At 47.3% G+C, this 27,220-nt stretch overlaps 1 protein-coding gene and 1 long non-coding RNA gene across 2 annotated transcripts in view; one reads left to right on the top strand and one right to left on the bottom strand.

Annotated features, from left to right (window-relative positions):
• Positions 1 to 3,312: 3,312 nt before the first annotated feature.
• LOC136325090 (uncharacterized) lies at positions 3,313 to 10,381 on the bottom strand. Its single transcript, XR_010729199.1, has 2 exons — positions 10,011 to 10,381; positions 3,313 to 7,074 (listed from the first exon to the last, which is right to left on the bottom strand). It is a non-coding gene; the product is annotated as an uncharacterized lncRNA (long non-coding RNA).
• Positions 9,778 to 27,220, top strand: part of B3GLCT (beta 3-glucosyltransferase) — a 146,432-nt gene continuing 128,989 nt past the window's right edge. Inside the window, exon 1 of the mRNA XM_066258909.1 lies at positions 9,778 to 10,021. Within this exon, the coding sequence (XP_066115006.1) occupies positions 9,955 to 10,021 (67 nt within the window). The 5' untranslated portion in view covers positions 9,778 to 9,954. The remainder of the gene's footprint in view (positions 10,022 to 27,220) is intronic.

Genomic DNA, 27,220 nt, shown 5'->3' with positions numbered 1-27,220 from the left:
CAATGGAGCCTCGGCTGCGGAGGGTAAGAGAGAGACAGAGAGGAAGGAGGGGGAGGGGTGGAGAAGCAGATGGGCGCTTCTCCTGTGTGCCCTGGCCGGGAATCGAACCTGGGACTCCTGCACGCCAGGCCGACGCTCTACCACTGAGCCAACCGGCCAGGGCCAAAAAAGCACTTACTTTTAAACTACATTGTTCAGCCTGACCAGGCGGTGGCGCAGTGGATAGAGCGTTGGACTGGGATGCAGAGGACCCAGGTTCGAGACCCTGAGGTTGCCAACTTGAGCGCGGGCTCACCTGGTTTGAGCAAAAGCCCACCAGCTTGAACCCAAGGTTGCTGGCTCCAGCACGGGGTTACTCGGTCTGCTGAAAGCCCGCGGTCAAGGCACATATGAGAAAGCAATCAATGAACAACTAAGGTGTTGCAACGCGCAACGAAAAACTGATTGATGCTTCTCATCTCTCTCCGTCCCTGTTTATCCCTCTCTTTCTCTGTAAAAAATAAATAAATAAACTGCATTGTTCAGATATATCAGTCAATACACCAATTGCTACAACCTGTCATTACTGAGAAAGTATGAGAACTTGATACTATCTATTTATAAAATGTGATTTCTAATGTTATATAAATTAATTCTACAAGTATTTATAAGGACCTACTTTGTGTCAGGAATGGTGTTGATACAAAGGCAAATTAAACTAGGTATGGAAACAGAAATTATAATAAATTGTACTAGAAGTTATAAACATGATAGAATTCTGGGCAAAGCCTGTGCACCCTGGGTTTGGGTGGGGAGAGAGACAAGAAGACATATTATCACTTGTCTTTATATATATATATTTTAATCCCATACTTGAATGTTTCTATTTTTGTGTGTTTTTAGACACATGATTGGTGGTGACACACATATAATTATACATAGATATAGGTAATTGTGCAAAACCAATTATTTAGAAAGCATGGCTAAAGGACAGGCACAAGAATCATGGGACCTGCCCTCTGGAGGCCTCAGGACAACTTGCCTGAATAAGCAATATTCAATCTGAGTCATACAGAAAGCCTGAGGTTCTGCCAGACAAAAAGCGAGGAGGGGGCATGCTAGTCAGAAGGAAAAGTGTTTTTCTCACATACATTTGTATGCAACGGGGCATGGCCCAAGAGAGTCCTGCATCCATGTGGGATATGTGAGGGAACCGATGGAGGTCAATGGAGGTCAGGTGCCTAGTTCATGAGCCCATGCTTTACCGCAATAAAAGAGAGAAAAGGAAGAAAGAGGTTCATTGGTCTTCTGGTGAGCTGGTGGAGGAAGAGCTCGAAGTGCAAGGGTGGACTCTTTTTGAATACTGTCATCTGAGAGAGTATGCACCTCCAGCTGTTTGCTTGCAATATGAGATACTGCTGGTCTGGTGTTCAGACCATTTTGGCAATGGGTGTGCACGAGAGGAAGGTGCTGCAGGACTTAAGAAAAAACCCACAAGACACAACATAAAGAAAAGATGGCTACAGGGGACTCCTCTACAACTGAGAGCCCAGATCTCTGCAGCCTTGTCATATTTGTTTCTTTAATCATCAAGCAAATGGCAGAACATGAGTTAAATTAGCAGACATGGGTTCAGGTGCAGAGAAGGATGACTAACTAAAATCTCTCAGGTATGCAGAAAATGGCTATAGGAATCAGCTGCTTTAAACAACCTTAACAGTGCTTGACCAGGCAGCATTCTGACCCCTCAGGACTTGGCGTTCCAAAGTCCGCACCAAAGACTTGTTTCAGGCAGCATCTGATCTCCAGCAATTTTCCTACAGTCAGGTGGGATGCCCTCCTTGTCTTGGATTTTAGCTTTGACATTCTCATGGTGTCACTTGGCTCCACCTCCAGGGCTCCACTCAGAGTCTTCTCAAAGATCTGCATCTCTGCATCTGCAGGGAAGGCTGCCCCCTGCCTCCTTCCAACTGGTAGTTGTACCATGGAATCTGAAGTCACACAGTGAACTTTTGTACTGTTATGATAAAATCCACTGGACTTTCTTTTACTTTGAATGGAAAATTTTTTTTAACTCATTCATAGTTTTGTAACATAATACATAGGTCACAAATGTATGTGGTTCTTATAAATGTGGACTCATTCTGTTATACAAGATCAAAAAATCACATTTTTAAACACTACCATTGACAATATTGAAAAGTCTTTAAGGATTGGGAAGCTATTGAGCTCACAGCAGCAAATACAGGTTTTCCAAAATTCAAATATCTTATGAAAGCTTATATTTTATTGTTACCAACATAATATCCTTGAAGTGACAGGCTCACTTTTTTTTAAATTTTTATTTATTGATTTTAGTGCAGCGGTTCTCAACCTGAGGGTCGCGACCCTGGCGGGGGTCGAATGACCCAAACACAGGGGTCGCGACCCACAGGTTGAGAACCACTGTTTTAGTGAGAGAAGAAGGAAAGAGCAAGAGACAGGAACATTTATCTGTCCCTGTGTGTGCCCTGACCAGGGATCAAACCGGTCACTTCTGTGCTTCAACCAACTGAGCTATCTGGCCAGGGCCACTTTATTTTTGAAAAAATATTTGCCCAGTTCTTAATGCTGAATAAACACAATTTGTCTGTGTTTCTATCAACTAAAAATGCTGTTCTGTGAAAACAACACAAAACAAAACGAAAAAGAATAATGCCCAGCTAGTTCAGGTTACAATTCAAGCACTCACACAAACACTTTTTCTTGATACACATAGTTTAATATACAGCGTAAGAACGTTTATGCTACACCTCACTTTGCCTCACACAATTTAAAAAAAGATGTGTGCTCAAGGGTGTAATTTAATACAATTAGTAATTTGTATGCTTCATCAAGTATCTTCTTAAATTGACCTGGCTTTTCTACAGCTACAGGTACCATCCGAGGCCACTGCCTTGATTATTGCTAAAGCAGTAGGCACTCTGACTCCCCGCTGCTTTTGCACCAACACAGGAAAACAAAAAGGAATTAAAGTTTCAGTATTGTCATAACAGGTTTTGACCTTGCAAACCTGGGCACCTGAGAGAGTCTCAGGGACCCTAAGAGTGGGGAGTGCTGTCCTCAGGCATGCCCCTTAACCTCGCTAAAGCAGGTAGGTGCAAAGCAGTTTTGAGAATTAAACAAAGGCTTATTTAACAAGAAATAATGCACACACAGCACATATCAGTGCCTGGTGTATAACACATGTTTATTGAATGTTAGCTGGTGCTCTTCATCTGCGGATATTGTAAGGGTATAGCTATCATTTATAGTAGTAGTAATGATGGTGATCTCTCGTTTTTCTCCACATGCTCCTTCCTCCGGCAGATTTCCACTCCAGCTAACTGCTCCAGCTGGCTCTCTGCAGCCTCCTCTGTGCAGCAGCCTATCTGCTCCCTCATAAGCACTATCAATTGGATCAGGCCTCCGCTGGCTTGGCCTCCGCAGCCATCCTTCCCTCTGCTCCTGCTGCTGGACCACCAGTCGAGTGTGCTTTTGTGGAAAGACACCGCTGTTAAAGGCAGCTCTGGCTATTTGTGTTTGACCTGCCTGAGACTCAGTTTGCTAATCTGTGAAGTGGGAATGTTTGAAACTAACTGGCAGAGTGCCCCAGATGATAGAATGTGGCTCCTTCCTCCCTCCCTCCCTTTCTTCTTTTCTCATGGTTCGTTTTGAAGTCGTTCTTTTTTTTCCCTTCCCCCCTCCAATCTATCTAGAACATCACCATTGAATTAATTTTCTCACAACACAGCTCACTTGCTGAATCAGTACTAGCAAGCACGAGCAGGTTGTTCATTCTCAATGGTTCCCTGGTAGGGGTGCAGTCTTGCAGTGGGGGCCTGTTATCACAAGCTGACACATCTCTCCCACCTCCCCACTGCTCTCACGGACACCCTCAGCAGAAGTCCAGTCCACTTAGCATGGCATTCAAGGTACTCCTTGAAGTGGGCCCTATCATGTCAAATTGAATTCATCGGCCTCTAAATTCACAGCTCCCTGACATCCATGTTGCTGCCACCCTACTGGTGCTTTTCTCCCCTTCTCCACCTGCTGACGACCTGTCTGTCCTGGAACCAACAGGTCACTGGCCCTGTGTGTGAGAGCGGTGCAGTCTCTAAGAGGGATGTACTTGCTTCTGTCACACTTCCTTCAGGTACTTCCTGGGGGTCTTGCGTGTTCTCTCTGGACTCAACGGCTCTTTAGGTACATGCGAGTTCTATCAGACTCTATTAACCCAGGGAAATGCATGTTTCTTCCCAACCTCAGCAGGTCACCTTAGAGCCTCACTCCTGCAGTCACTGTGATATGTTTGTTGATGGATAAATGAAAAAAAGTTTATCTTGTTTAGCTTCTGAACCAGGGTCCTACATATGAAAGCAGCTGTTGTAAAATGAACAACTGCTTACCAGCAACACCACCAAACCCCCAACACATTTTGTGTGACCCATGGAACAGTCATGGCACATACCGTCTGTCCTTAATAAAACTCCAGTGAAGACACTTCCTCTTGCTTCTGTGAGTACACACCTGTTAGGAGTGATTCTACAGGACACGTGATTCTAGCAAGAACAAAATAGCCAAGGGGATATTCTATTTCTGATCAGAAGTTTCTAGGAGATGCCTCATTTTTCATACAGAAGCCTTTATACAATTCTGTGTCTTCCAAAGAACAGAAAATTGAATGGCAATATCTTTGCATTTCTGGGCTTATCCTGGGGGCCTGTTGAAATGGCAACCTCTGCTGTCCTTATTTCTTGGATCTTGGTTCAGGGCTGTGAGTCTGTAAGAATCCAGTGGTTCAGCCTCTTTGGGCAAAATCACAGTTGAAAGTCCAACTTGACAGAATGGGTTTTGCCAGTAATTTGTGCACAGCTCTGGGAGCAAGGTGAGACAAACCCATCTAGGGCACTGGAGAGACTCCTTTATTTATGCATCAGAGCCTTCTTCCCCAGCTCCTGCTGCAGGGAGGCTGTACTATGGACCTACTCTGATCAAGGTTTTCGCTGGGTCGGTTTTCTTCCTCTCACTCTTCATAGGGGGCAAATGTTTTGCTTCCCTAAAGGTTAGAGCTGTGGTTGGCAAACCACAGTTCGGCAGCCACATGTGGCTCTTTGGCCCCGAGTGTGGCTCTTCCACAAAATACCACGTGTGGGCGCTACCTCGATAAGGAATGTACCTATCTATATATACAGTGTGTCCGTAAAGTCATGGTGCACTTTTGACTGATCACAGGAAAGCAACAAAAGACGATAGAAATGTGAAATCTGTACCAAATAAAAGGAAAACTCTCCCAGTTTCATACCTATTCAGTGCAGTTCGATGTGGGCTCACGCACAGATTTTTTAGGGCTCCTTAGGTAGCTATCCTGTATAGCCTCTACAGACTCGTCACTGACTGATGGCCTACCAGAATGGGGTTTCTCCACCAAACTGCCGGTTTCCTTCAACTGCTTACCCCACTGAGTAATGTTATTCCTATGTGGTGGTGCTTCGTTATAAACATGCACTTCGTTATTCACATTGCACTTTGGTCACGGATTCAAATTTAGCAAGCCACAGAACACACTGAACTTTCCTCTGTACCGTCCACATCTCGACTGGCATGGCCATGGGCTGCTCCGTTGTATACACGGTGTTACGTCAACATCTGCGCATGCGCACATGCTGCCACATCATCCTACAGAAACTGGGAGGGTTTTCCTTTTATTTGGTACAGATTTCACATTTCTATCGTCTTTTGTTGCTTTCCTGTGACCGGTCAAAAGTGCACCATGACTTTACGGACACACTATAGTTTAAGTTTAAAAAATTGGCTTTCAAAAAAATTTCAATCGTTATACTGTTGATATTTGGCTCTGTTGACTAATGAGTTTGCCCACTACTGGAAAGCATCAGGGACAGTAACTGGTTGCTCTTCCATCACCAGGTGTGCACTGATTCTGGGCGTATGGGGCATGGTTAGCAGCTGGTGAAATCGTAGGTCTGATGATCAAAATGAACTTAGGTCCTCGAGACTCAGTTCTAGACAGAGTTCCCTGTCAGACTGTTGGCCTCATTTTATGATTGGAAAAGTAATCCCTAATGCCATTCATAATTCATAAGGAAACTACTCTGGGTATGATAAAAGGGGCCTCCTGAAGCTGTGTGAGGGCCACTAAGGGAGTGGAAGGTTGAAATCTGTCCCTTGGTTTTTGCTAGTACAGGAACAGGATATCCAGGAAGCCTTTTCCAAGTAATCAGGAGAGGCATCAGGCTGGAAGGGGCTGAGTTAGATACCTGTGCCACCTCCTTCCATTTCCTTCCCTCCCCCCATTCCCAGGGCAGCCCTGCCTCCTGATGGCCTTTCCTCTGCTTGGGACTCCTTTCCTTTCTTTCTGAACCCAGGACCCTCCCATTTCTCCTTTAAGACCCAAAACAAGTCCCCTTTCTGACCACTTTCCACAGCCTGGACAGATTTTGTCTTTCCCTATGCAGGTTCCAAACTGTTTCCATATACCTGTGCTGTAGCATTTACCACTCGGCAGTAATACTACTTATGAACGTTGTTGTTTGTACTTCTTGGTATCTGCCCCAGAGCCTGGCAATGGAGATGCCGGCTAGAGGACATTCACTATGGGTGAATTAGTGAACGGAGTCCAGACTTTTGGGCCTAAAGTATAGTTTCCATAAGATCATCAAATCATCTTGCAATAGGACCCCCTAAAAAGAGGTGACTCCTTGCTCCACCCCTTTCTGGGGCCAGAATGGGGGTGGTGAACCTCAGGAAGACAGAGCTATGACCTGTTCTTTCTTAATGTAATAATGTTCGAGTTTATGTGATTTTTTTTTCCTAATGAAAGTTGTCCCCCTACAGTTGGTGTTTCCAGTGGCAATGGCAGAACCGAGGCAGGCAGGGCCTTTCCAAGTGTCTGCAAGTCTCCTCACAAGCAGAGCATTTTGTTCCAGGGAACTCTCCACTTGTGACAGGGACAGAGAGTGTCCAGCAAGTCCATTTATTTTAGGATTGGAGAAAGTGACATGCGATCCTTTTTAAAATGTGAGTTATGGAGCTTGGTACTGTGCCATTTATCTTTGTCTGTGGGGGAAGGAAGAACGCCAGGGTGAGTAAAAACAGACATTGTGTTTAGGACTCTATTCCCCGCATAGCACGTAGTAACACTCTAATAAGACATATTTTGATGAAAACATTGATTAAGCATTCAGAGTTGCTCATTACCAAAAGTGGAGTAGGTATTTGAACATATACTTGGCAAGCAAGCTATTTAATTACTGGACTTCTCTATTTAAACCCACCTTGCTTTCATGTTTAATAGCTAATATATACGAGGCATATTTTCTTGGAAGAAAGGTGACCAGTTTTGGAAATTGAAAACTTAGAGCTCTTAACCAGACAAGCAAGTTTTAAAAGAAGGATAAGAAGGACCAACCATAAATTTGAAAGGCCTCAATTAAAAAAAAGGAAGGATTCTTACATTCCTTTTTCCTCCCCCCAAAATGGTAATGCCATGTAGCCACAAACCTTGGTGGAATGGAGCAAAATGGCACTATGTGCGTTCACACAAAGTGAGTAACGGTATTTACCTCCCAGTATTAAGAAATTAATATAAACCAGAGAAAATCCATTGTCTCCAGACTTACTCACCCCCCCCCACCAAAGCTAGAAGTGGGAGGCAGTCAGATTCCTGCATGTGCCTGACCAGGATCTACCCGGCATGCCCACTAGGGAGTGATGCTCTGCCCATCTGGGGCATTGCTCCACTGCAACCGGAGCCATTCTAGAGCCTGAGGCAGAGGCCATGGAGCCGTCCTCAGCTGCCCAGCAACTCTGCTCCAGTGGAGCCTTGGTTGCAGGAGGGGAAGAGAGAGGTAGAAAGAAAAGGGAGAAGGGTGGAGATGCAGATAGGTGCTTCTCCTCTGTGCCCTGACCAGGAATTAAACCTAGGACTTCCACACGCCAGGCCGACGCTCTACCGCTGAGCCAACCAGTCAGGGCCCAGACTTACTTTAAAAAAAAAAAAAAACTTGCAGAAGCTGTTGCATGGACAAATGGGACAAATGACTGTCCTAATGTATTTGAGGTTATATCTTCTAATGACATTCATTTATTGGGCCCAAGGCTACATTCATTTAGCATCTCTTCTCTAGCTCCCCACATTTCACTGTGTTCTAGGGCCCGGCACTGGTCTGTCTTTGATGTTTAGCGACTGGGTTAGTTACATATCCAAGTGGAAGATACTGGTGTTTGAAGAGTATTTAGCATAGTCCCAGGCACACAGTACGCATCCAAAACATATGGTCAAGCATGAAGGGAAATATGGACAGGACCTTCAGGAAGTCATGGTCTAAACTCAAGTAGGGCCTGACCAGTGGTGGTACAGTGGATAGAGTGTTGACCTGGGACGCTGAGATCCCAGGTTAAAAATCCCCGAGGTTGTTGGGTTGAGCGTGGAGTCAGCAGCTTGAGTGTGGGCTCATTGACATGATCCCATGGTTGCTGGCTTGAGCACAATGTTGCTGGTTTGAGCAAGGGGTCACTGGTTCAGCTGGAGCCCCTTGGTCAAGGCACGTATGAGAAGCAATCAATGAACAACTAAAGTGCTGCAACTATGAGTTGATGCTTCTCATCTCTCTCCCTTCCTGTCTCTCTCTCAACTCCCCCCACCCCAAACAAAAAAAATTAAACTCAAGTAGGCAATGAGCACTTGGTCCTACCTACTTTCTAAGACATAAACCATTCAAGGGTTGGGGGAGGCACAGAAGTGCAGGTCATGAGACAGGTGTACAGTCCTCACTTGATAACTGCTGTCCTCTTCAGTCCACCGCACTACTTAAGGGAGACTGCCCCTCTTCCCAACAGGAAGGAACCCCTGGAGAGTCCTGGTTTCCTCAGTCACTTGACTTCTCTGTATTCCAATTTAATTAATTTTTATCACGTTTTGAATTATACCCTTTCTCTTCTGTTATGGAGAATGCTTAAAATTATTTATATAAAATTACATTTACACAAACTTCTATTAAAAGCCAAACTCCAGGTGTAATCTATTGACCAAATCATTAAAAATGGATATTAAATAAATTATATAGTTCAGCTGATTCGGTTCGATTCCCGGCCAGGGCACACAGGAGAAGCGCCCATCTACTTCTCCACCCCTCCCCCTCTCCTTCCTCTCTGTCTCTCTCTTCCTCTCCTGTAGCCAAGGCTCCATTGGAGCAAAGTTTGCCTGGGCGCTAAGGATGGTTCCGTGGCCTCTGCCTCAGGCGCTAGAATGGCTCTGGTTGCAGCAGAGCAACGCCCTAGATGGGCAGAGCATCGCCCCCTGGTGGGCATGCCGGGTGGATCCCGGTCGGGCGCATGCGTGAGTCTGTATTGACTGCCTCCCCGTTTCCAACTTCAGAAAAATACAAAAAATAAAAATAAAAATAATAAAAAAAATATGACTTAAAAAAATACCTCCATCAAAATGGAATACTGGTGACAAAAGTATTAAGAGTTGAATTACTGATTTTGAAATAGCAGATGGTACAATAACAGGGAAGAAACGCGATCTCCTGCCCTGCCCTATCTCCATCACTTTGGGGGTCAGAAGGGGAACTACTGATCTATTGCAGGAGACCCAGGAAAGAGAGGTGATGAAATGAGGATAGAAGATGGGGTCTAGTTAATGCAGAAGGAGGAAAGGGAGGAGTGGGGACTAGCGTCCGAGGGAACCGAGGTCAGAAGCCTGGAAGCAGCACAGAGCGGCCACCTCTCCGGGAGTCTCACCGAGGGCTAGGCGGGTGCTTGAGGCGCTCACGCGGACGCTCCCGCCGCAGGCCACCAGGGGGCGCGGGCAGAGCCGGAGGAGGGAGCCGCGGAAAAGGGTCAGCCGGGCTGCAGGGGCGGTGGCGGCCCAGCTCCGCTCCCCGCGCGTCTTCGTCCCCGCGCCCACGGAGGGCGCGCAGCCCCGCCACCCAGATGCGGCCGCCCGCCCGCCGCCGCCGCGCGCTCCGAGAACTGCTTTCGCTCCTCACCTGCTCGCTGGGTAAGTAGCGGGCGGCTGGGCGCACACGGGCGGGACGCGGGCTTTCCGCGCGCGAAAGGCAGCGCCGGGCGATCAGCCCCGCTCCCGGGCGCCCGCGGCCCGCCCTCGGCCCCGCAGCAGTACCCTCGCGCGGCGTTCGGTGGCCCCGGCTTTCCGACTCTGGGAGGCGCTGCGGCCCCTCTCGGCTGCCCGGTCCCCGCCGCGGCCGCGCCGCTCGCCTCTTCCGCCTCCTTCCGCCCGGCGCTGGCCGGCGGCCGAGTCTCGCGCGCGAGCTCTCACTCCTACAAGAAGCGCGCCAGCTGGGCGACTGCGAGCAACTTTGGAAGGAGGGACGCGGGTCCGCCCCTCCCCCTCCGCGCTCCCGGCACCTTCGCGCGCCTCGCACCTCTCTGCCCTGCCTGCCCCCTCCAACTGCCCCGCCCCAGGGCTGAGACACGGCGCCCACGTGCCCGCTGCCCCCTCTGGGGCTTCCTTCGTGAACTGACCGACGTGCTCTGGCCCCCGCGGGTACGGTGCCAACCTGGCACCAGTCCCTCGCACCTCTCCCAGGCAAGGGCGGACCGGTGCGCCCCCCACCCCACCCCCAGCGTGGGCGAGCCTGGCGCGGGAAACTGCGCAGTTCCCCCAAATCTTGGGTCTGTATGGGAGAAAAGTAGAAAACACTCCTGGAAACAATGCCTGAAGGGCCAGCTGCTGCTGCTGCTAACACCTTCTCCCTTTTCTCTTTTCATTCTCACAAGACCATGCTCTCTCCTTTATCATAAAATGATGCTGATAAAGGTTTTTCTTTGGAAATCATTGTAATTAACATTAATGGTGAGATTTGTTCAAATTTTAAAGCTTGGGGGGAAACGATTCTCTGTAGTGTTCTCAGGGTTATTGTTGTCTAACTGTTAGACTCTAACCGAGACTTTTTAGAGGCAGTACTTTGAGATTTTTAGAGATGGCAGAATGGTGCAATTTAGGAAAGACGTCGTGTTGTCTGTTGCACGTCGCTGTTTGGTAGCTCACCGGAACCTCTGGTGACCGTTTTTGTTTGGATTTAAGCTTTCACGGTAAGGACCTTTATTTTCATACTCCTGGCATGTCTATAGAGATGCTCAGTGTGGGAAGATTGAGAGGGATTAATTGGTAATTAATTGCCCACATGCATGATTAAGTAAGCAACAGTGTAATTAAAAATATGCGGGCACTTTGAGCAGAAAAGGCTGTAAGGGACTGTGGGGAGCCACTGAGTTTGGCGAAGTTCTGTTTTAACAGGGAAGGAAGTACACTGCTGGGCAGCCTGGGAGAGGGGAAGCTGGAGTGGGAGTAGACTAGGTGAGGGCTAGCTGCAGTGGTTGGCCTGCTTCCTGGAAGATTTACACCTAACCAAAGCTGGTGGGTAGTAGCTGAAATTGGGATTCTATTTGTAGCCCTGCACTTTATAATGCTGTCCTGAGAATATAAGTTTTGTATATATTATAGTGAACATATAGGCTGAAAGCCACATTTGTATTGCTCTGTGTACCTATTTTTTTATTGCCCTTGGGTGAATGTCTGCACTGTCCAAAGTTGATACTATGTTAAAGGACATTCAGAGTGAACTAAAATGTCAACACATTTTTAGAGATTTATTAGTATTATGAAGTTGTCAGATAAGCACAATACAGAAAATAAGGCAGAATCTATGAAAAGTTCTTTTGAGAACTGGCTTTCATAGATTGGTACAGATAGAAAAGCTGTATTCTTGGAGCCCTGAAATAAATCATGAATTCACTTTACTGAGCTCTGCTTTGATGTGGGAGGGGGGCACTCTATAAATCTTGAAATCAAGATTCCTGAAATCTATCCAAAACAATATAATAGGAGTTCTGAGGCATTTGGGTTCTCTGGATATTTTAAAAATACCTTAAACATTCCCTTTAAGGTTGGCTTGACTGTATATAGTTTATTTCCCCCCCAAAAAACTATAGGGAAACATTAGGGAAAAGTCCATATAGAGAATTTATTTTAAACTCTTATGATTATACAAACACTGCAATTTCAGTTCTCAGTTTGGTGCTGGTTCCAGAATCAGATTTATTCATGTTTCTAGGTTAGCCACTGTGTGATTTCCAGTGGTTTCTCTATAAAATGAGAGCCCCAGACTAGATAAAATCCTGGAGCTTTGCCATCTCTACCAGTTCAGGCATACTGTTGTAAAAGGGGGTGCCATCTGCTTACCTGATAATCCTTAGTTCTTTCTTTTCCTGTCTTAGAAATCTCTGAGGTAATCAGGAATGTTATAGACCAGAGGTCCCCAACTCCCGGGCCGCGGACTGGTACCGGTTCGTGGGCCATTTGGTACCGGTCCGCAGAGAAAAGAATAAATAACTTACATTATTTCCATTTTATTTATATTTAAGTCTGAACGACGTTTTATTTTTAAAAAATGACCAAATTCCCTCTGTTACATACGTCTAAGACTCACTCTTGATGCTTGTCTCGGTCACATGATACATTTATCCGTCCCACCCTAAAGGCTGGTTATTGAAAATATTTTCTGACATTAAACCGGTCCGTGGCCCAAAAAAAGGTTGGGGACCACTGTATAGACAATCAAATCCTTCAAATTTCTGTGTTGAAGCCTTATACCTCACTGTGACTGTATTTGGAGGTAGAGCCTTTAAGGAGATAATTAAAGTTAAATGAGGTTATTGGATGGGGTACTAAATCAGTAGGACTGGCGTCCTGATAAGGATAGGGAGCAGTATCAGGGTGCCTATGCAAAAAGAAAAGGTCGAGCTAGAGAACACAGCAAGACTGGTCATCTACAAGCTAAGGAGAGAAGTTTCAGCAGAGACTGGCTCCACTGACACCTTGATTTTGGACTTCTAGTCTCCAGAAATGTGAAAAACAAATTTCTGTTGTTTAAGTCAACCAGTCTATGCTTTTTGTTATGGCAGCCCTAGCAGACTAATAAAACAGGAGGTGAGGGGAGGATGGAGGAATGTTCCTGGTGGTTGCTGTGTCCAGTGAAGAAATGTCCCACAGTGGCCCTTGCATATAGAGGTAGCCAGGGAGCTCTCTGTAGAGACTTTGGGGGTGGGTCTTGTAAAGCTTATTAAAAGTGGCTGACCCAGCTAGATACAGGCCTTCTTTTGTCATTGCCTATTTTGTGCATTTGATGGATGGAGCCATGGTGGCTATCTTGTGACCATGATGTGACTTTGATGGAAGCCAGTAGTAAGGATGGTAGAGCAGAAAGAGCCACCACTGCCTGGGTGCCGGATGGTTGTGGAGCACCATGCCAGCGCTGTATCACCTATTACCAGACCTGTATTGCTTGATATTAAAAATGAACCTTTGTCTTATTTAAGCATCAATTGTTTGGCTTTTCTATTGATGCAGCCAATCCTAATTCTAATTGAAGGAAGCATCCATGAAGAAGCTCAATTGAACCAATGGCAAAATAATAGATACTCAGTTTTGTCTTTCTTATCCCTGTTTCTGCTCTGTATGGGTCAAGATTGCGTGTCTTAGCACCTGACAAGATTAGGAATGGTTGTCATTCGAAGCCAGGTCTTGGTCAGATTCTTTGTACTGCAATGAGCCAGACAGTTCAGGACACTAGGAATCAGACCTGACTGATTTTTTTGTGTATTTTAGTTTTTGATTTTTAAACCCTTCTTTTATTTCTAAGGAAGTATATAAATATTGCTGGCACGGGTTCTCACCACCTGGATGGATTTTTTTGTCATCTAGATAGCCCAAGACCACCAAGTTAGCATGGCCCCCGTAGTCATGAATTTCACCTAATAGAGTTTGCTTGTAGTCAGTAGTCAAGCTACTGGGGGTGGGAATGTTGTAAGGTACCTGTAAAGCCAGTAGCCGCCATCATGGCCATTCACATGCAGGTTCGCATTGGATTTGGACAGATGGTAATGAAACAACAGAGCCACGAACTGGTGGGCCATTATCTTTAATCCTAGCTTGCACCTGGCGGGCAAGTAAAAACACACACTGGGCTCCAAAACCAACTAATTCAGCGCCACAAAGCTACTGACTTATCTGAGTTTCCTAGAATCAAAGGTGTCTATCTCACCAGTCTCATTCACCCCTGTTTCTCATCTCCTTCTCTCTGCACAAACTATACAAACTGGCTTCTCCTTCAGCACTCCACCATCTTGGCTACTTTTCCTCTCCTCCATGTGGCCTTTATCTGCTCTCCTCTCTAATACTAATCTCAGGAACCGAGAGAGAGCAAGCTCCTGGCCCCACTTTATAGTGTAGAAATCCAAACCTTTAATCTAATATACAAACAAGGAAGTCTCTGATACAAAAGCACTTATCTGAGGCATAATGGGATTCCTCATGAGAGTGCACCACCTCATATCATGCAATCAGTTGTGGGGAAAAGCTTAGTCTTAAAACTAAGCCTTAGGCCAGGGGTCCCCAAACTACGGCCCGCGGGCCGCATGCAGCCCCCTGAGGCCATTTATCTGGCCCCCGCCGCACTTCTGGAAGGGGCACCTCTTTCATTCGTGGTCAGTGAGAGGAGCATAGTTCCCATTGAAATACTGGTCAGTTTGTTGATTTAAATTTACTTGTTCTTTATTTTAAATATAGTATTTGTTCCCGTTTTATTTTTTTACTTTAAAATAAGATATGTGCAGTGTGCATAAGGATTTGTTCATAGTTTTTTTTTTATAAATAAATTTTTATTTTAATGGGGTGACATCAATAAATCAGGGTACATACATTCAAAGAAAACATTTCCAGGTTATCTTGTCATTTAGTTCTGTTGCATACCCATCACCCGAAGAGAGATCGTCCTCCGCCACCCTCCATCCAGTTCTCTCTGTACCCCTCCCCCTCCCCCTCTCCCTTCTTCCCTCCCCCCACCCCCCGTAACCACCACACTCCTGTCCATGCCTCTTAGTCTCGCTTTTATGTCCCACCAATGTATGGAATCCTGCAGTTCCTGTTTTTTTCTGATTCGCTTATTTCACTCCACACAATGCTACCAAGACACCACCATTCTGCTGTAAGTGATCCGATGTCATCATTTCTCCTAGCTGAATAGTATACCATGGTGTATATGTGCCCCATCTTCTTCATCCAGTCCTCTATTTTTTTTTTTTTTTTTACAGTGATTAAAAGCCTTTAGGCAAACTCTTGGCCAATACAGCAAGAATCCATAAAAGAGTAGTGTCCTTAACATGTTCACCAAGTCCAAGTTGGCTCCATCACCATGCCCAATCCCTGAAAAATGCAACCCAACCACATTTCAGGCTGTTAGGAGCTGTCACAGGGAGCAGGAGTCCAGGAAAGTTCCCCACAGGAAAAGTCCGCATGGCACTGGAATTGTTGTCACCATTCTATACTTTGCAGCTCATGTCCAAGTCCCAATGACCGCTGCTTCTAGCTGGTAATGATTCAGGTAGACTGGAAAAAGCCATCTGCAGCATGCATGGATATGGAGCTTCCGTTCTCCTCTGCCTGGAGAGTTGAGACCAGGTTGCTTTTCCTTGGAGCTCTGTGACTGTGGCATGGTAAAGAGAACCTTGGGCTACACTAAGCGGGGGGGCAAAGGTAAATTCATAATACAAGTTGGCAAAAGGAGGAAAGAGAGCTCTAAATTAGGAGTAGGTCCCAGACTGAAATATGAGTGGGGCATTGAGGTAGGAGGGATAAAGGAAACACCATATATTAAGCAAAGCAGCAGAAAATAGGACTATCAACACCCACAACAGAAATCTTTGAGGGAAGAATAAAAAACCTGACTATTCAGGCAAAACATAGTTAAGTGGCCCTTGTGCAAATGAGATCAGTTTACCTGCTTCTCGGAAGAAACACCCCAGGCTCGTCCACAGTGTCCTAGATGGGGCCGACGGCCCTGGGCACCTTCAGCCCCCAGTGGCAAACCCCAGCTTTCTGGGCAAGGTTAGGTCATAGGTGGCTGGAGCAGGGCTGGAAGAGACTGAACCCTCCCTTAGAGGAGTGAGGGGGAAGCCCACCTTTCAGTGTCCCTGTTTCCTCACAGCAGAGGCGTGTAAGCCTGGCAGGCCTTAGCTCAATCATAGTTTTTTTATAGTTGGGCCCTCCAATGGTCTGAGGGACAGTGAACTGGCCCCCTGTGTAAAAAGTTTGGGGACCCCTGCCTTAGGCTATAATGACCCAGCCTGCTTACAGCCTTATCCCCCACACCCAATGCAAACTATAAGCAAGCAAACCTATATATCATATTTACAAACTTATTTGACCAACAGTACCAAAAGCTACAAAGTTAATATTAATATTTTAGGAAGCTTAAAGAACATTTTATTAACTTGTCCTAGGTGTGCAGAGAGATTTTGTAAGTGATCTTTGTACTTGTGTGATTAGCTTAAAACCAAGATGGCCGATGGCATTGTATTGTAAATGCAGAGGGGAAGGAGAGTTAGATTCTCTGACTTTCCCCACACCTGTAAGGAAATAGGTGAATAGCTAGCCACATGCAGGAAGAGAAAGATTAAATTAAACCTTTTCTTATATTAATGGGCCATTTACAAGCATTTGTCCCCATGGAAACTACCTCTCCCCTCCTGAAAGCATGTAGTTAATGTATGTATCTCTGGACAAAGGAATAGCAAATGAACACTAGAAAATATAGGAATGTCTTTTAATATGGAGAGTGACATTTTTACCATTGTGCTTCCTTGTAAGTTTTAATGTATAGAAATGTCTTTTTATGAATCCTATAGACAGATGTTATAAACTTGCTAATGAATTGTGTCCCATCCCCCCTTCACCCTTTTCCCAAACCTGTGTAGGTGAAAACAAAGGTTATAAGCTTATGCTGTGATGTCAGGCTTTTCCCCCGCCCATGTATAATTAGGGGTATATAACCAGCTCCTAGACTATTATAGACGCACACAATTTGGGACTGCTGCCCTGTGTAAGCTATATGCGGCCGGCATATTTAATAAATTTCCTCCTTTAATAAAACTCTTCAAAACTTGACTGGGTGTCTGTACGTGAACTCGATGAAATGAGGTACAGTGCCTTTCAGAATCTGGGGTGCAGTACTTTATAACAGGGGCAGTGGAATGGGAGGTGGGAAGAGTCTCTGTTTCAAATGGGAGTAGAGTGAAGAGGAGATTTTGGTACCCTTTTGTTAACTTTTTCTTTGGCAAACGTGTGGGCCCAGTCATTGAGCAAGTCCCAGTTACTGACCTCATTCAAAAAACGAAGGGACAGGTTTATACTTCTCATTAGAAATATAGAGCAAGCATAATTTCTAGGCACAAAGGGATTACTTTGTGAGGGGGAATTTGTAAATGTTGCAACGTTTTGCCTCCTAGTATTACATGTAATTCATCTTTGGTGTTGCACAGACTCTTGCTTATGAACAATAGACAGTAATGTTAACTCCATATTTCCCAATAGGAAGGGGAGTTACGGTGAGTGTCAGGGCTTCATGAGACCTCATTATTGATCCAGAGGCTCCCTTAATACCCTATTTCAAGCTCTGTTCACTGAGCCATCCCCAAAGTAACCTGATATATCATAGGTGTGGGGCTATGGCAGAGAGAAGACGGAGCTAGTCCTCCTGCAGCCGCATGGAGCTGGGCATCTCGAAGAAGAGGTGACGTTAAGTACTAACTCCACAGGAAACTAATTGCAGCTGTGTTCAGTGTTGTGGCTGGAGTTTCTTCAGGGAGATATGTAGCTTTAGCCTGCAGTTGGCAGCAGTGCTTCTCAGCAGGGGGCGATCTCACCTTCAGGGAATGTTTATTCTTGCCTGGAGACTTTTTGGGTGTAATAGGGGATGGTTTGGCAGGGAGTGCTACTGGCATCTAGAGCTAGAGGTATTGCAATGCACAGGACACTCCTTCCCCACAAAGAATCAGTGATCTGGTTCAAAGTGTCAGTAGTACTGTAAGGCCAGGGGCCACTGCCATGGCCATGCACATGCAGGTTCCTATTGGATTCGGGCAGAAGATAAACTGTGGAGCCAGAAAATGGTGGGTGTAATGCTGGTAGCCCATGTAAGAATGAGATGACACTCGAACACCAGGTGTGCAGGCGTTATTAGAGGAGAAAGACCTGCCGGGCACTTCTCCGGGAGAAGGGCACTGAAACAGACTCTGAGGCAAAATTTTATAGGGTAGTGGAGAGCTTTGAGCAAGTGTGCACTGAGTCAGCAGTTCTGGTATGCTCCCTTCTGCAGTCCTACGATTTCAGTTTCCTAGAACGCTTCTCCTTGGGGTGGTCGACCAGCTTCCAGAACTGTTCTGCTTCAGGGGCAATAGTAAGTAAGCAAGGGTGGGGTCAGATAGACAAGCAGAACAGCAAAAGGGCAGCTGGAAGTTCTGGTGAATTCATGTATCTATCAGCCCAGGCCAGGCAGGTTCACACCAGATTTAGGCAGATGGTAGAAAAGCTGCAGAGACAGAAAGGGTTGGGCCATTCTGCCTAATAGAGTCTCACAATTGGTGGACAAGCACAGACAGGGGAAACCACCTCTCAAGCAAACAAACAGCAATATGGCCCCTCACAGTGGTGCGCAGGCAAGCCGCGCATCTGCAGTCCCCAATCTCTCTGGAGCGCAAGCACGCACAGCCTTACACAGGCCATATACACGTGCCTCTGTCATATGCTCATGCACTAATCAAGCAAAGTGCTTGCAGCCAGTAAACCCATGAGTCAGCCTAACACAGCTGCCCCAAAGTGGGCCATTCTGTTTATTAAAGTCTCCTAATGGTGGACAAGCAAACAGGCAGGGAAGACCCCTTTCCTTTCTCTCAGGGCTCCCAAGCCCCTCAGCACTCCACACTCAAAGGACTCATTCTCCAGACTCACCAGACTCACAGGCCCCCACCAGCCTCAGCACTCCCCAGCCAAACAGGCCAGGCTGCTTCCTGCTTCTCTTTCTCTCTCACTGGACTTTCCCAAAACAAGCTGCAGGAGGGCAGGACCCCTTCTCCTGCAAACAGTAGCAAACAATTGTCCACTGGAGGCCAGGCCAATAATCCTCAATTTGCAATCTACCACCCTGAAGGCAGAGGGCAAGCACCTGCAGCCTTCCATAGATCACACACCCTTGGCCTTGCCCAGGGCTAGGGCAGAGCTGGCCAGTGCAAAATGCAAGCAAGCAAACCTAAACACACTTGTTTACCCAATATTACCAATGAGAAACCTTGGAGTAGGGCTCAAGAGAGACTTTCTAAAGCAGGGGTCCCCAAACTTTTTACACAGGGGGCCAGTTCACTGTCCTTCAGACCGTTGGAGGGCCGGACTATAAAAAAAAACAACAAATCCCTATGCATACTGCACTTATTTTAAAGTAAAAAAAACAAAACGGGAGCAAATACAATATTTAAAATAAAGAACAAGTAAATTTAAATCAACAAGCCCTGGCTGGTTGGCTCAGTGGTAGAGCGTCGGCCTGGCGTGCAGGAGTCCTGGGTTCGATTCCCGGCCAGGGCACACAGGAGAAGCGCCCATTTGCTTCTCCACCCCTCCCCCTCTCCTTCCTCTCTGTCTCTCTCTTCCCCTCCCTCAGCCAAGGTTCCACTGGAGCAAGGCTGGCCTGGGCGCTGGGGATGGCTCCTTGGCCTCTGCCTCAGGCACTTGAATGGCCCTGGTTGCAATAGAGCAACGCCCCAGATGGGCAGAGCATTGCCCCCTGGTGGGCATGCCGGGTGAATCCCAGTCGGGCACATGCGGGAGTCTGTCTGACTGCCTCCCCGTTTCCAACTTCAGGAAAATACAAAAAACAAACAGACAAACAAACAAAATATTTAAATCAACAAACTGACCAGTACTTCAGTGGGAACTATGCTCCTCTCACTGACCACCAATGAAAGAGGTGTCCCTTCCGGAAGTGCATGGGGGCGATAAATGGCCTCAGGGGGCCACATGCTGCCCACGCGGGCTGTGTTTGGGGACCCCTGTTCTAAAGGAAAGGACGTCAGAGCTCAGACCTGAGGGTAAGCAGAAGTCAGTTGTGGGAGGGAGGAGGGAGCAGGCAGCAGTCCCTGCAGGGGGAGATCTTGGTGCTGGAGGAACAGAGTGAGAAGGGGCTGGACTGAAGAGACAGAGGCTGGGAAGACCAGTAGGGGCCCTGTTATACATGGCCTAGGCCCTAGGACACCAGGGTGAGGATTTTGGACTTTGCCCTTAGAGCAGAGGGAAGCTGTTCAAGGGCTGTCATAGGAGAATGACACAATTTGACTTCCCTTGTAAGACGTCCCTCTGGCTGTCCTGTAGAAACAGGGATTAGAAGGGTCCTAGGTGGACTCCAGGGACCATTGAGTAAACAAAGCCTAGCAATCATCCTACGTGAGACTCAGCAATTTGAGAGATGATGAAGAATCGCTAAGATGCGGTGATTGATAGATGCAGTGGGTAAGGGGCCAAGGAGGAGTCCTAGGTTTCTGTCCTGAGCCGTGGGCAGATAGTGATGGTGTTTACTGGCATGGGCACTAGTGGAGAAGGACTGGACTTAAACAACAGCAAAACAAGAAAAACAAGTATAAATAAAATTTATCACTTTTAACTGTACAGTTCTGTAGCATTAAGCATGCAGACGTTTTTCTAAAATTTACGTTTCTGAAAAAGTGATGCTGATGAGCTCAGCTTGTCAGAGGAGGATGATGAACTCAGCTTGGACAAGTTGAGTGGGGTTTGTGTGAGATGTTCGGGAACCATGTTGGATGGAGAGTTAGATTTCTGGGTCTGGAGCTCAGAGAAGAGGTCAGCTGGACGGATGTTTGAGGATGATTGGAGTAGTATTTTTTTATTTTTTAAAGAAGAGAGCTCTGATTGACAAAATCAATTTATTTAAGCCTTTATTCGAAATGTATGTGTATCAAAGATTTGGTAGAGGTTGGGAAAGAAAGTATCTGCAGGATGTAAAGCGACATACAGGTTTAGGGGAAAACAATTACATAAAACTATCATCAAGTAAGATTTGAATGTACTCAAGTGTAGCAGTGCCAGTGTTCCCTAAGGCTGTGACTTATTTTCACTCCTAAAAGAGTATTTTATGATCTGTGAGGCTATTATGTTTTTAGTTTACATTGTTGTTGCTCTTGACTCATCATGCCTCATTTATCTTCCCTAGATCCTCTAGGGCATTGGTGGGGGAGCTTCCTTTTCAATACTGAGATGAAGGCAGGAAAGGCAGGTAAAGAAATGACCGGGGCTTGTGAAAATAGCCCCAGTCATTCCCCTTGGGGGCTTATCTAGCTGTTCAGCCCAGTGTGTATCAACCTTTTCACACATCTGTGTCTTAAAGAGTCCCCTTCTGGGTCCCCTATTAAAATGCAGATTCCTGGGTTCCGGGTTTTTCTGGTTCAAAAGAGACCTGTGGGTTTGCATTTCTAACAAGGCCCAGGTGAGTTCTGTGTGCTGGCATGTGCAGGAACCTTACCCAAGCCACTGTAGGCCCAGGTACATAAACTAGAGGATTATTGGATGATTGCTAGGCTTTGTCTTAAAGGTGACCCTAAGGGCTATTTTGGAGAGAGCAACATGTGGACTTGGGACCCAGGACCTCGCAGTCAGGTGTTTTGTCTGCTGAGGAGAGGAACCATGTAATGCCAGTGGCCGAGGCCAGGCAGGTCCACATCAGATTTGGGCAGTGGTAGAGAAACTGCGGAGCTGGAAAGTTATGAGCCATTACCATTTAATAAAGTCTCACAATGGCGGACGAGACAGGCAGGTGAAAACCTCTTCTACAGCAAACAAACAGCATGAATGGCCCCTCACAGTTGCGGGCAGGCAGTCCACAATTCCCCTGAGCACAAGCACCCATAGCCTTACATAGGCCATACACAGGTGGCGCAGCCATGTGCTCACGCACCAATCAGGCAAAGGGTTTGCAGCCGGTAAACCAGCGGGCAAGCCTAACACAGCTGCCCCACAAACCAGAACCCACCTGTAAGGCCAGGAGCCGCCATCGTGGCCATTCACATGCAGGTTCCCATTGGATTCGGGCAGACAATAAAGAAATGGCGGAGTCAGAGGATGGGGGGCCATCCTATTTATTGGTGTCTCACCAAGACAGGCAAACCACAAAAGAAGACAAGGGAAAAGCAGAAAACCAGCTCTTCCCATGAAGGGCAAGGGATCAGGGAAGCCCCTGAAATTGTGATAGCAGGAACTGTGTGTCCAAGCTCCTGGTCTGTCCCACTTTATAGTGTAGAAAACCAAAATCCCTTAATCCAATATACAAACAAGGAAGTCTCTGATACAAAGTCACTTATCCAAGGCATAATTGGATTCCTCATGAGAGTGCACCACCCAGATCATACAATCAGTCAAGGGTGTGGGAAAAGCTTAGTCCCAAAACCAAACCTTAGGCTACAACGACCTGGCCTGCTTATAGCCTGTCCCCCACACCCAATATAAGTCACAAGCGAGCAAACATATATATCATATTTACAAACTTATTTGACCAACATTCCACCCCTTTTGCTCGCTTTACAATCTAAACCACAGGCATCTTCCATGATGGTCACTGTGCAAGGAGTAGGATACATTGCATAAACAGAAATAGTACCAACTACAGCAATAGGATTAACAGATCAAAAACTATGGGCAAAATGAGAGAGCTGTCAGTGGCACCAAGAGAGGCAAATCTTTTCCCTCTGGCAGAATACAGGCCAGAGTTTTGTCTGTAGACAGCACCGTAGCTGGCACCAGAGGCCGCCCTGAGCGGGCATACCAAACCTTATTGGCCAATACACCAGCATCTGCTGGTTCTATGTGTAGTAAAATAGGGGAACTCATTATTGGCCATAAAGAAATTACAAAGGTGCCCTTCAAAATGCTGTCCCCTTGAGCGCTCAAGGGATAATACACTTCTACCTTAGGTGGCCAGGTGCTGGTTGCCCAAGGAGTTAACTGGAGGTCCACCTCTAACCCCTTTCCCCATGGTGCCAATAAGGCCACCCATCTCAGATGGGGGGCCTTTACAGTCCAGGGCCAAGTCCATTGAAGCCATTGTCCTTTAAGAAGGGCTGTTGGAGCAGGCAAGAGCACGTTGCCCTGCTGTCCGAAACCTGGCTTGAGTAAAATGTCCTTGGTGCGTATCTGCAACTGAATAGGGGCAGCTGTCCGATGCAGGAGGGCCTCTACTGGAGCTGGGCTTCCCCGTCGAGGTCGCTCATTCAAAATCCGAAGTACTGTCCATAAGCGGCGTGTCCATCCAGTAAGAGAGCCGGTGCCCCCCTCCTGTCGCAGTCCCTGCTTTAAGAGTCCATTATAATGCTCAATGATACCAGCAGCCTGGGGGTGGTAGGGAACATGGTACTTCCAGTCCACCCCCAGCTTTTGAGCCCATTGCCTCACCGTTGAACCAGTGAAGTGGTACCATTGTCACTTTCAAGGACCAGCGGTCGCCTGTATGCAGCACTCAGGCGGTCCAGAGCCTGTATGACTGCCCTCTGGTCAGGGTTACGAGCGGGGTAAGCAGCACGCAGCCCAGTGGCAGTATCTACACAAGTGACTGCATACTGGTACCCTTCTGACTTTGGTAAGGGTCCAATGATGTCTATCTGCCATCGTGTCAGTGGGACATGACCCCTCTGGATCTGTCCAGGTGACACCAGTGGTCTCCGAGGATGTTCCTTGGAACATACTGCACATTGCTCACAGGCTGCAAGTACCTCTGCATAGGACACAGGCAAGTTCCAAGCCTTAACCGTAGCCCACATAGTTTTCTGTCCTGCATGGAGCAGGCGCCGGTGGAGCCACTGTGCCACATCACCTGCAGGTGCAGTCTCCAACCATCGCACCCTTGCCAACGTATCTGCCTCATCATTCCCAGGATGGGCTAGAGGGGCATGCCCTGTGACATGATATACTGTCACCTGCTTCTGGTGTCCTATTTCCCATAAGTCCTGCCACATGGCCTGACCCCATAATGGACGGTGCATTACCATCCACTGGTTAATGTGCCAAGTAGCAATCCAAAGGGTCAGTCCACGATAGACAGCCCAACTGTCAGTACAGATCACCAGAGGTGAAGGTTCATTATGGGCAACTAAGCCAAACAGCTCTTAATTCTGCCCATTGGCTGCTTTGGCCTGTACCCGTGTCCATCCAAATAGTCTCAGTGGCCGGATGGAAGGCGATAGCCGTCCATTTGGCAGGTTGGCCCCTGCTGGAACCATCAGTATACCAGGCATCTTCGGGGATGGGCACCCACCCCTCCTGGTAGGGACTGACCTCAGGTTCTGCCTCTTGAGCCCCAGTTGCACCTGACTCTAAGGTCGCATAGGTGACTGGACCCAAGACTTCCTGCAGTTCTGCCCTCAATGGGCTGGTGCTAAGAGCACAGCGTTGTTGCAGATAGGCACCCCACTTGGCCAGGATAGACATTTGGGCCATACCACTACGTGGTTTAGTTGCCCAATCTCTCACCCATCCAGCTATAGGGTATGTTGTTTTGACTGTAACTGGTGTTGTGGTTGTAATACTCTCAGTTGCCAGGAGGGCAGCATACACAGCTGCCAGCTGCTTCTCTACTAATGAGTAAGGAACTTCAGCACCTTTCCACAATTGTGACCAAAATCCAATAGGTTGCCGTAGGCGCTCTGTCCGCTGCCACAAGCCCCATCCAAACCCCTCCGAGGTTACATGAACATCCAGTTCACAGGGCCTGGCAGGATCAAACACATTCAAGGCCTGTGCCACCTTGACAGCTCTCTTAGCAGCTGCAAATGAACCTTGCGCCTGCTCAGTCCAATCCCAGCGAACCTCCTTTTGAATAAAGTTGTACAAGGGGCATAGTAACTGAGCCAAATGCGGTATAAATGCTCGCCAATACCCCAACAAACTTAAGAATTCCTGTAACTATTTTACCGTAGTGGGCACGGGGTATGCTTGAATCTTATCTATAACTGCGTCAGGGATAACTTTTGTCTTACCCGACCAGACAACTCCCAAGAATTTAACAGATAACCCAGGTCCTTGTAATTTGTTCTCATTTACTGCCCAGCCACATGCCTTCAAATGGGATAGCAGGGTAGGGACTGCTTGCTCCAATTCTGAAAGAGAATCACTAGTTAGCATAATATCATCAATATAATGGTACATGCGGACTACCTCTGGCTGTTTCCATTTAGCCAGGTCAGCAGCCACCAGCCCATGGCACAAGGTGGGGCTATGCAAATAGCCCTGGGGTAACACTGTAAAGGTCCATTGTCTCCCTTCCCAACTGAAGGCAAATTGGTCTTGACTCTCTGGGGCTATATCAGTAGAGAAAAAAGCATTGCCAAGTCTGCCACAAAGTGGTATGTCCCCAACTCATGGCTTAGCCAATCCATCATGTTAGCTATCGAGGGAACAGCAGCGTGCAAAGGGGGAACAACTTTATTAAGTTCCCTGTAATCTACTGTCATTCTCCAGGTTCCATCTGCTTTGCGCACAGGCCATACTGGGGAGTTGTAAGGACTGTGTGCTGGCCTTTTCTAGTTCAAGGATTGTCCCTGTGACTTCTTTATAACCACCTGGCAGGCGGTACTGCTTGGTGTTAGTCACACGCCGAGGGACGGGTAATTGCAAAGGGGAATGTGATGCCTGTCCCCGCAATACTGCCTTCACAACCCTGATCCGCAGCCGGAACTCCCCAGCTATAGTTTCCAACCAGTCCTTGCAAGACATCTACCCCCAAAATATATTCAGGAATAGGAGATACATACACCTTATATGGCTTAGGAGGCAGTCTTCCTATCCCCAATGGAATAGTTATTGGCTTCACTTGAACAGTTTGGCCCCCATAACCGTCAGTGGCCACTGGGGTCCCAGCAAACTGCTCTGGGTTTCCATAGAGAAGGGAACATTCTGCACCTGTATCCACCAAGGCCAACACCTGTTGTACATTGGAAGGGGACCAGTGGATAGCCAGTTCCACATGTGGCCTCCGGTCCCCGCCCATCCCCGTTAGACGGGTCCCTCGGCCTTTTTCCTATTCAAACTGGTACAATGGGTCTTGGGAGTTCCCCTCTCCCTTGGCCGTCTCTATCATATAATCTTGTAACCGAGCTGTGCGCGCACCAAACGTTCTATTGGTAGCTGCTGGGGCCTTTCGTCTCAGTGGCTGGAACTTCTGTTCTGGTTTAAGCTGCTGCCAAAGCTCCAAAAGAATTTTATTAGACTGGCCATCCAATTTCCCCTTATCTGCTCCAGCCGCAATCAAGTCTACCCACATCTGCGTTCGGGTAACCTTTACAGGCCCGTTTCCCTTGTTAGTTGGGGGGGAAACATAGGCAGCAGCCCTCACTACTTTATGATCCCGAGCGGCCTCCAGCTCTCCCAAATCTGCTACCATCTGTGTAACTGCATTGATGGGCTGCCCCACATAGGGGCCCAAGATAGCCACAAGTGACCCAAAAAGGGCTGACGGGGCGCTAGCAAGGACAAATTCCCTCATTTTGGCCGTAAACACTTCCTCGTCTGGCCCACGAGACCCAGGGTTGAAAACAGCATTCTTCATACCTAGTTCTCGAAGGACCTTTACTAACTCACTGTAGCACTGCCACCGACTCATTGCCCCCGACAGTTCTCCAGCATTCTGCCAGACCATACGAATGGCAGCCATCACCCATTCTAATAGGGTATGGTCTCCTGGGTTGCCATGGCAGTTCTGAAGACGCTGCCTCAAGAAAGAGTGTGTGGTAATGGCGGCCAATTTCTCCATCTCTGTTCCGGAGAGCATGATGCCATCCACCCCTATATCCCATAATTGTAGTAATCAGGCTACCAGGGATTCAGTAGGTTTCTGCCTAAATTGTGCCCCCAACTCCATCAGCTCTGCCTGGGTATAGGGCCGGACCACAGAATGTTCCATTACCTGGGCAGGAGGCTGTGGCTGCCCCTGAGGGACTTTTTGTTGCTGGGTTTTTACCTTCTTGGCGACAACTGGTCGGGCTCTCAGTGTGCGTATGGCAGCTTCAGCCTGAGCCTTCTCATCCTCAGAAGAGGAGTCGCAAGCGCCTGCTTCCGCTGACTCAAAGCCAATCCACTGGCACGGATGCTGCTGCTCCTTTGGTGACCGTTTAGGCTCCTGTAGCTGCTGGCTTTTGGCCAGAAGCTGAGACTCGAGCTCTTGAATCCACAGTTGTTTCTCCAACAGCTGCCTGTGAAAACGTTCAGCTTCCAGGGTAAACTGCAACTCGGGAACCCGTAATTCCTTCTCCAGTGCTCGCTCCAATTCCAGCCTTTTCTGCCGTTCTATTTGCA

Source organism: Saccopteryx bilineata, chromosome 2 (genome assembly GCF_036850765.1).
Source record: "Saccopteryx bilineata isolate mSacBil1 chromosome 2, mSacBil1_pri_phased_curated, whole genome shotgun sequence".
In the NCBI taxonomy this organism is placed as follows: domain Eukaryota; kingdom Metazoa; phylum Chordata; class Mammalia; order Chiroptera; family Emballonuridae; genus Saccopteryx; species Saccopteryx bilineata.
The sequence above is the reverse complement of the archived record's forward strand: the minus strand, read 5'-3'. Positions and strand labels throughout refer to the sequence as shown.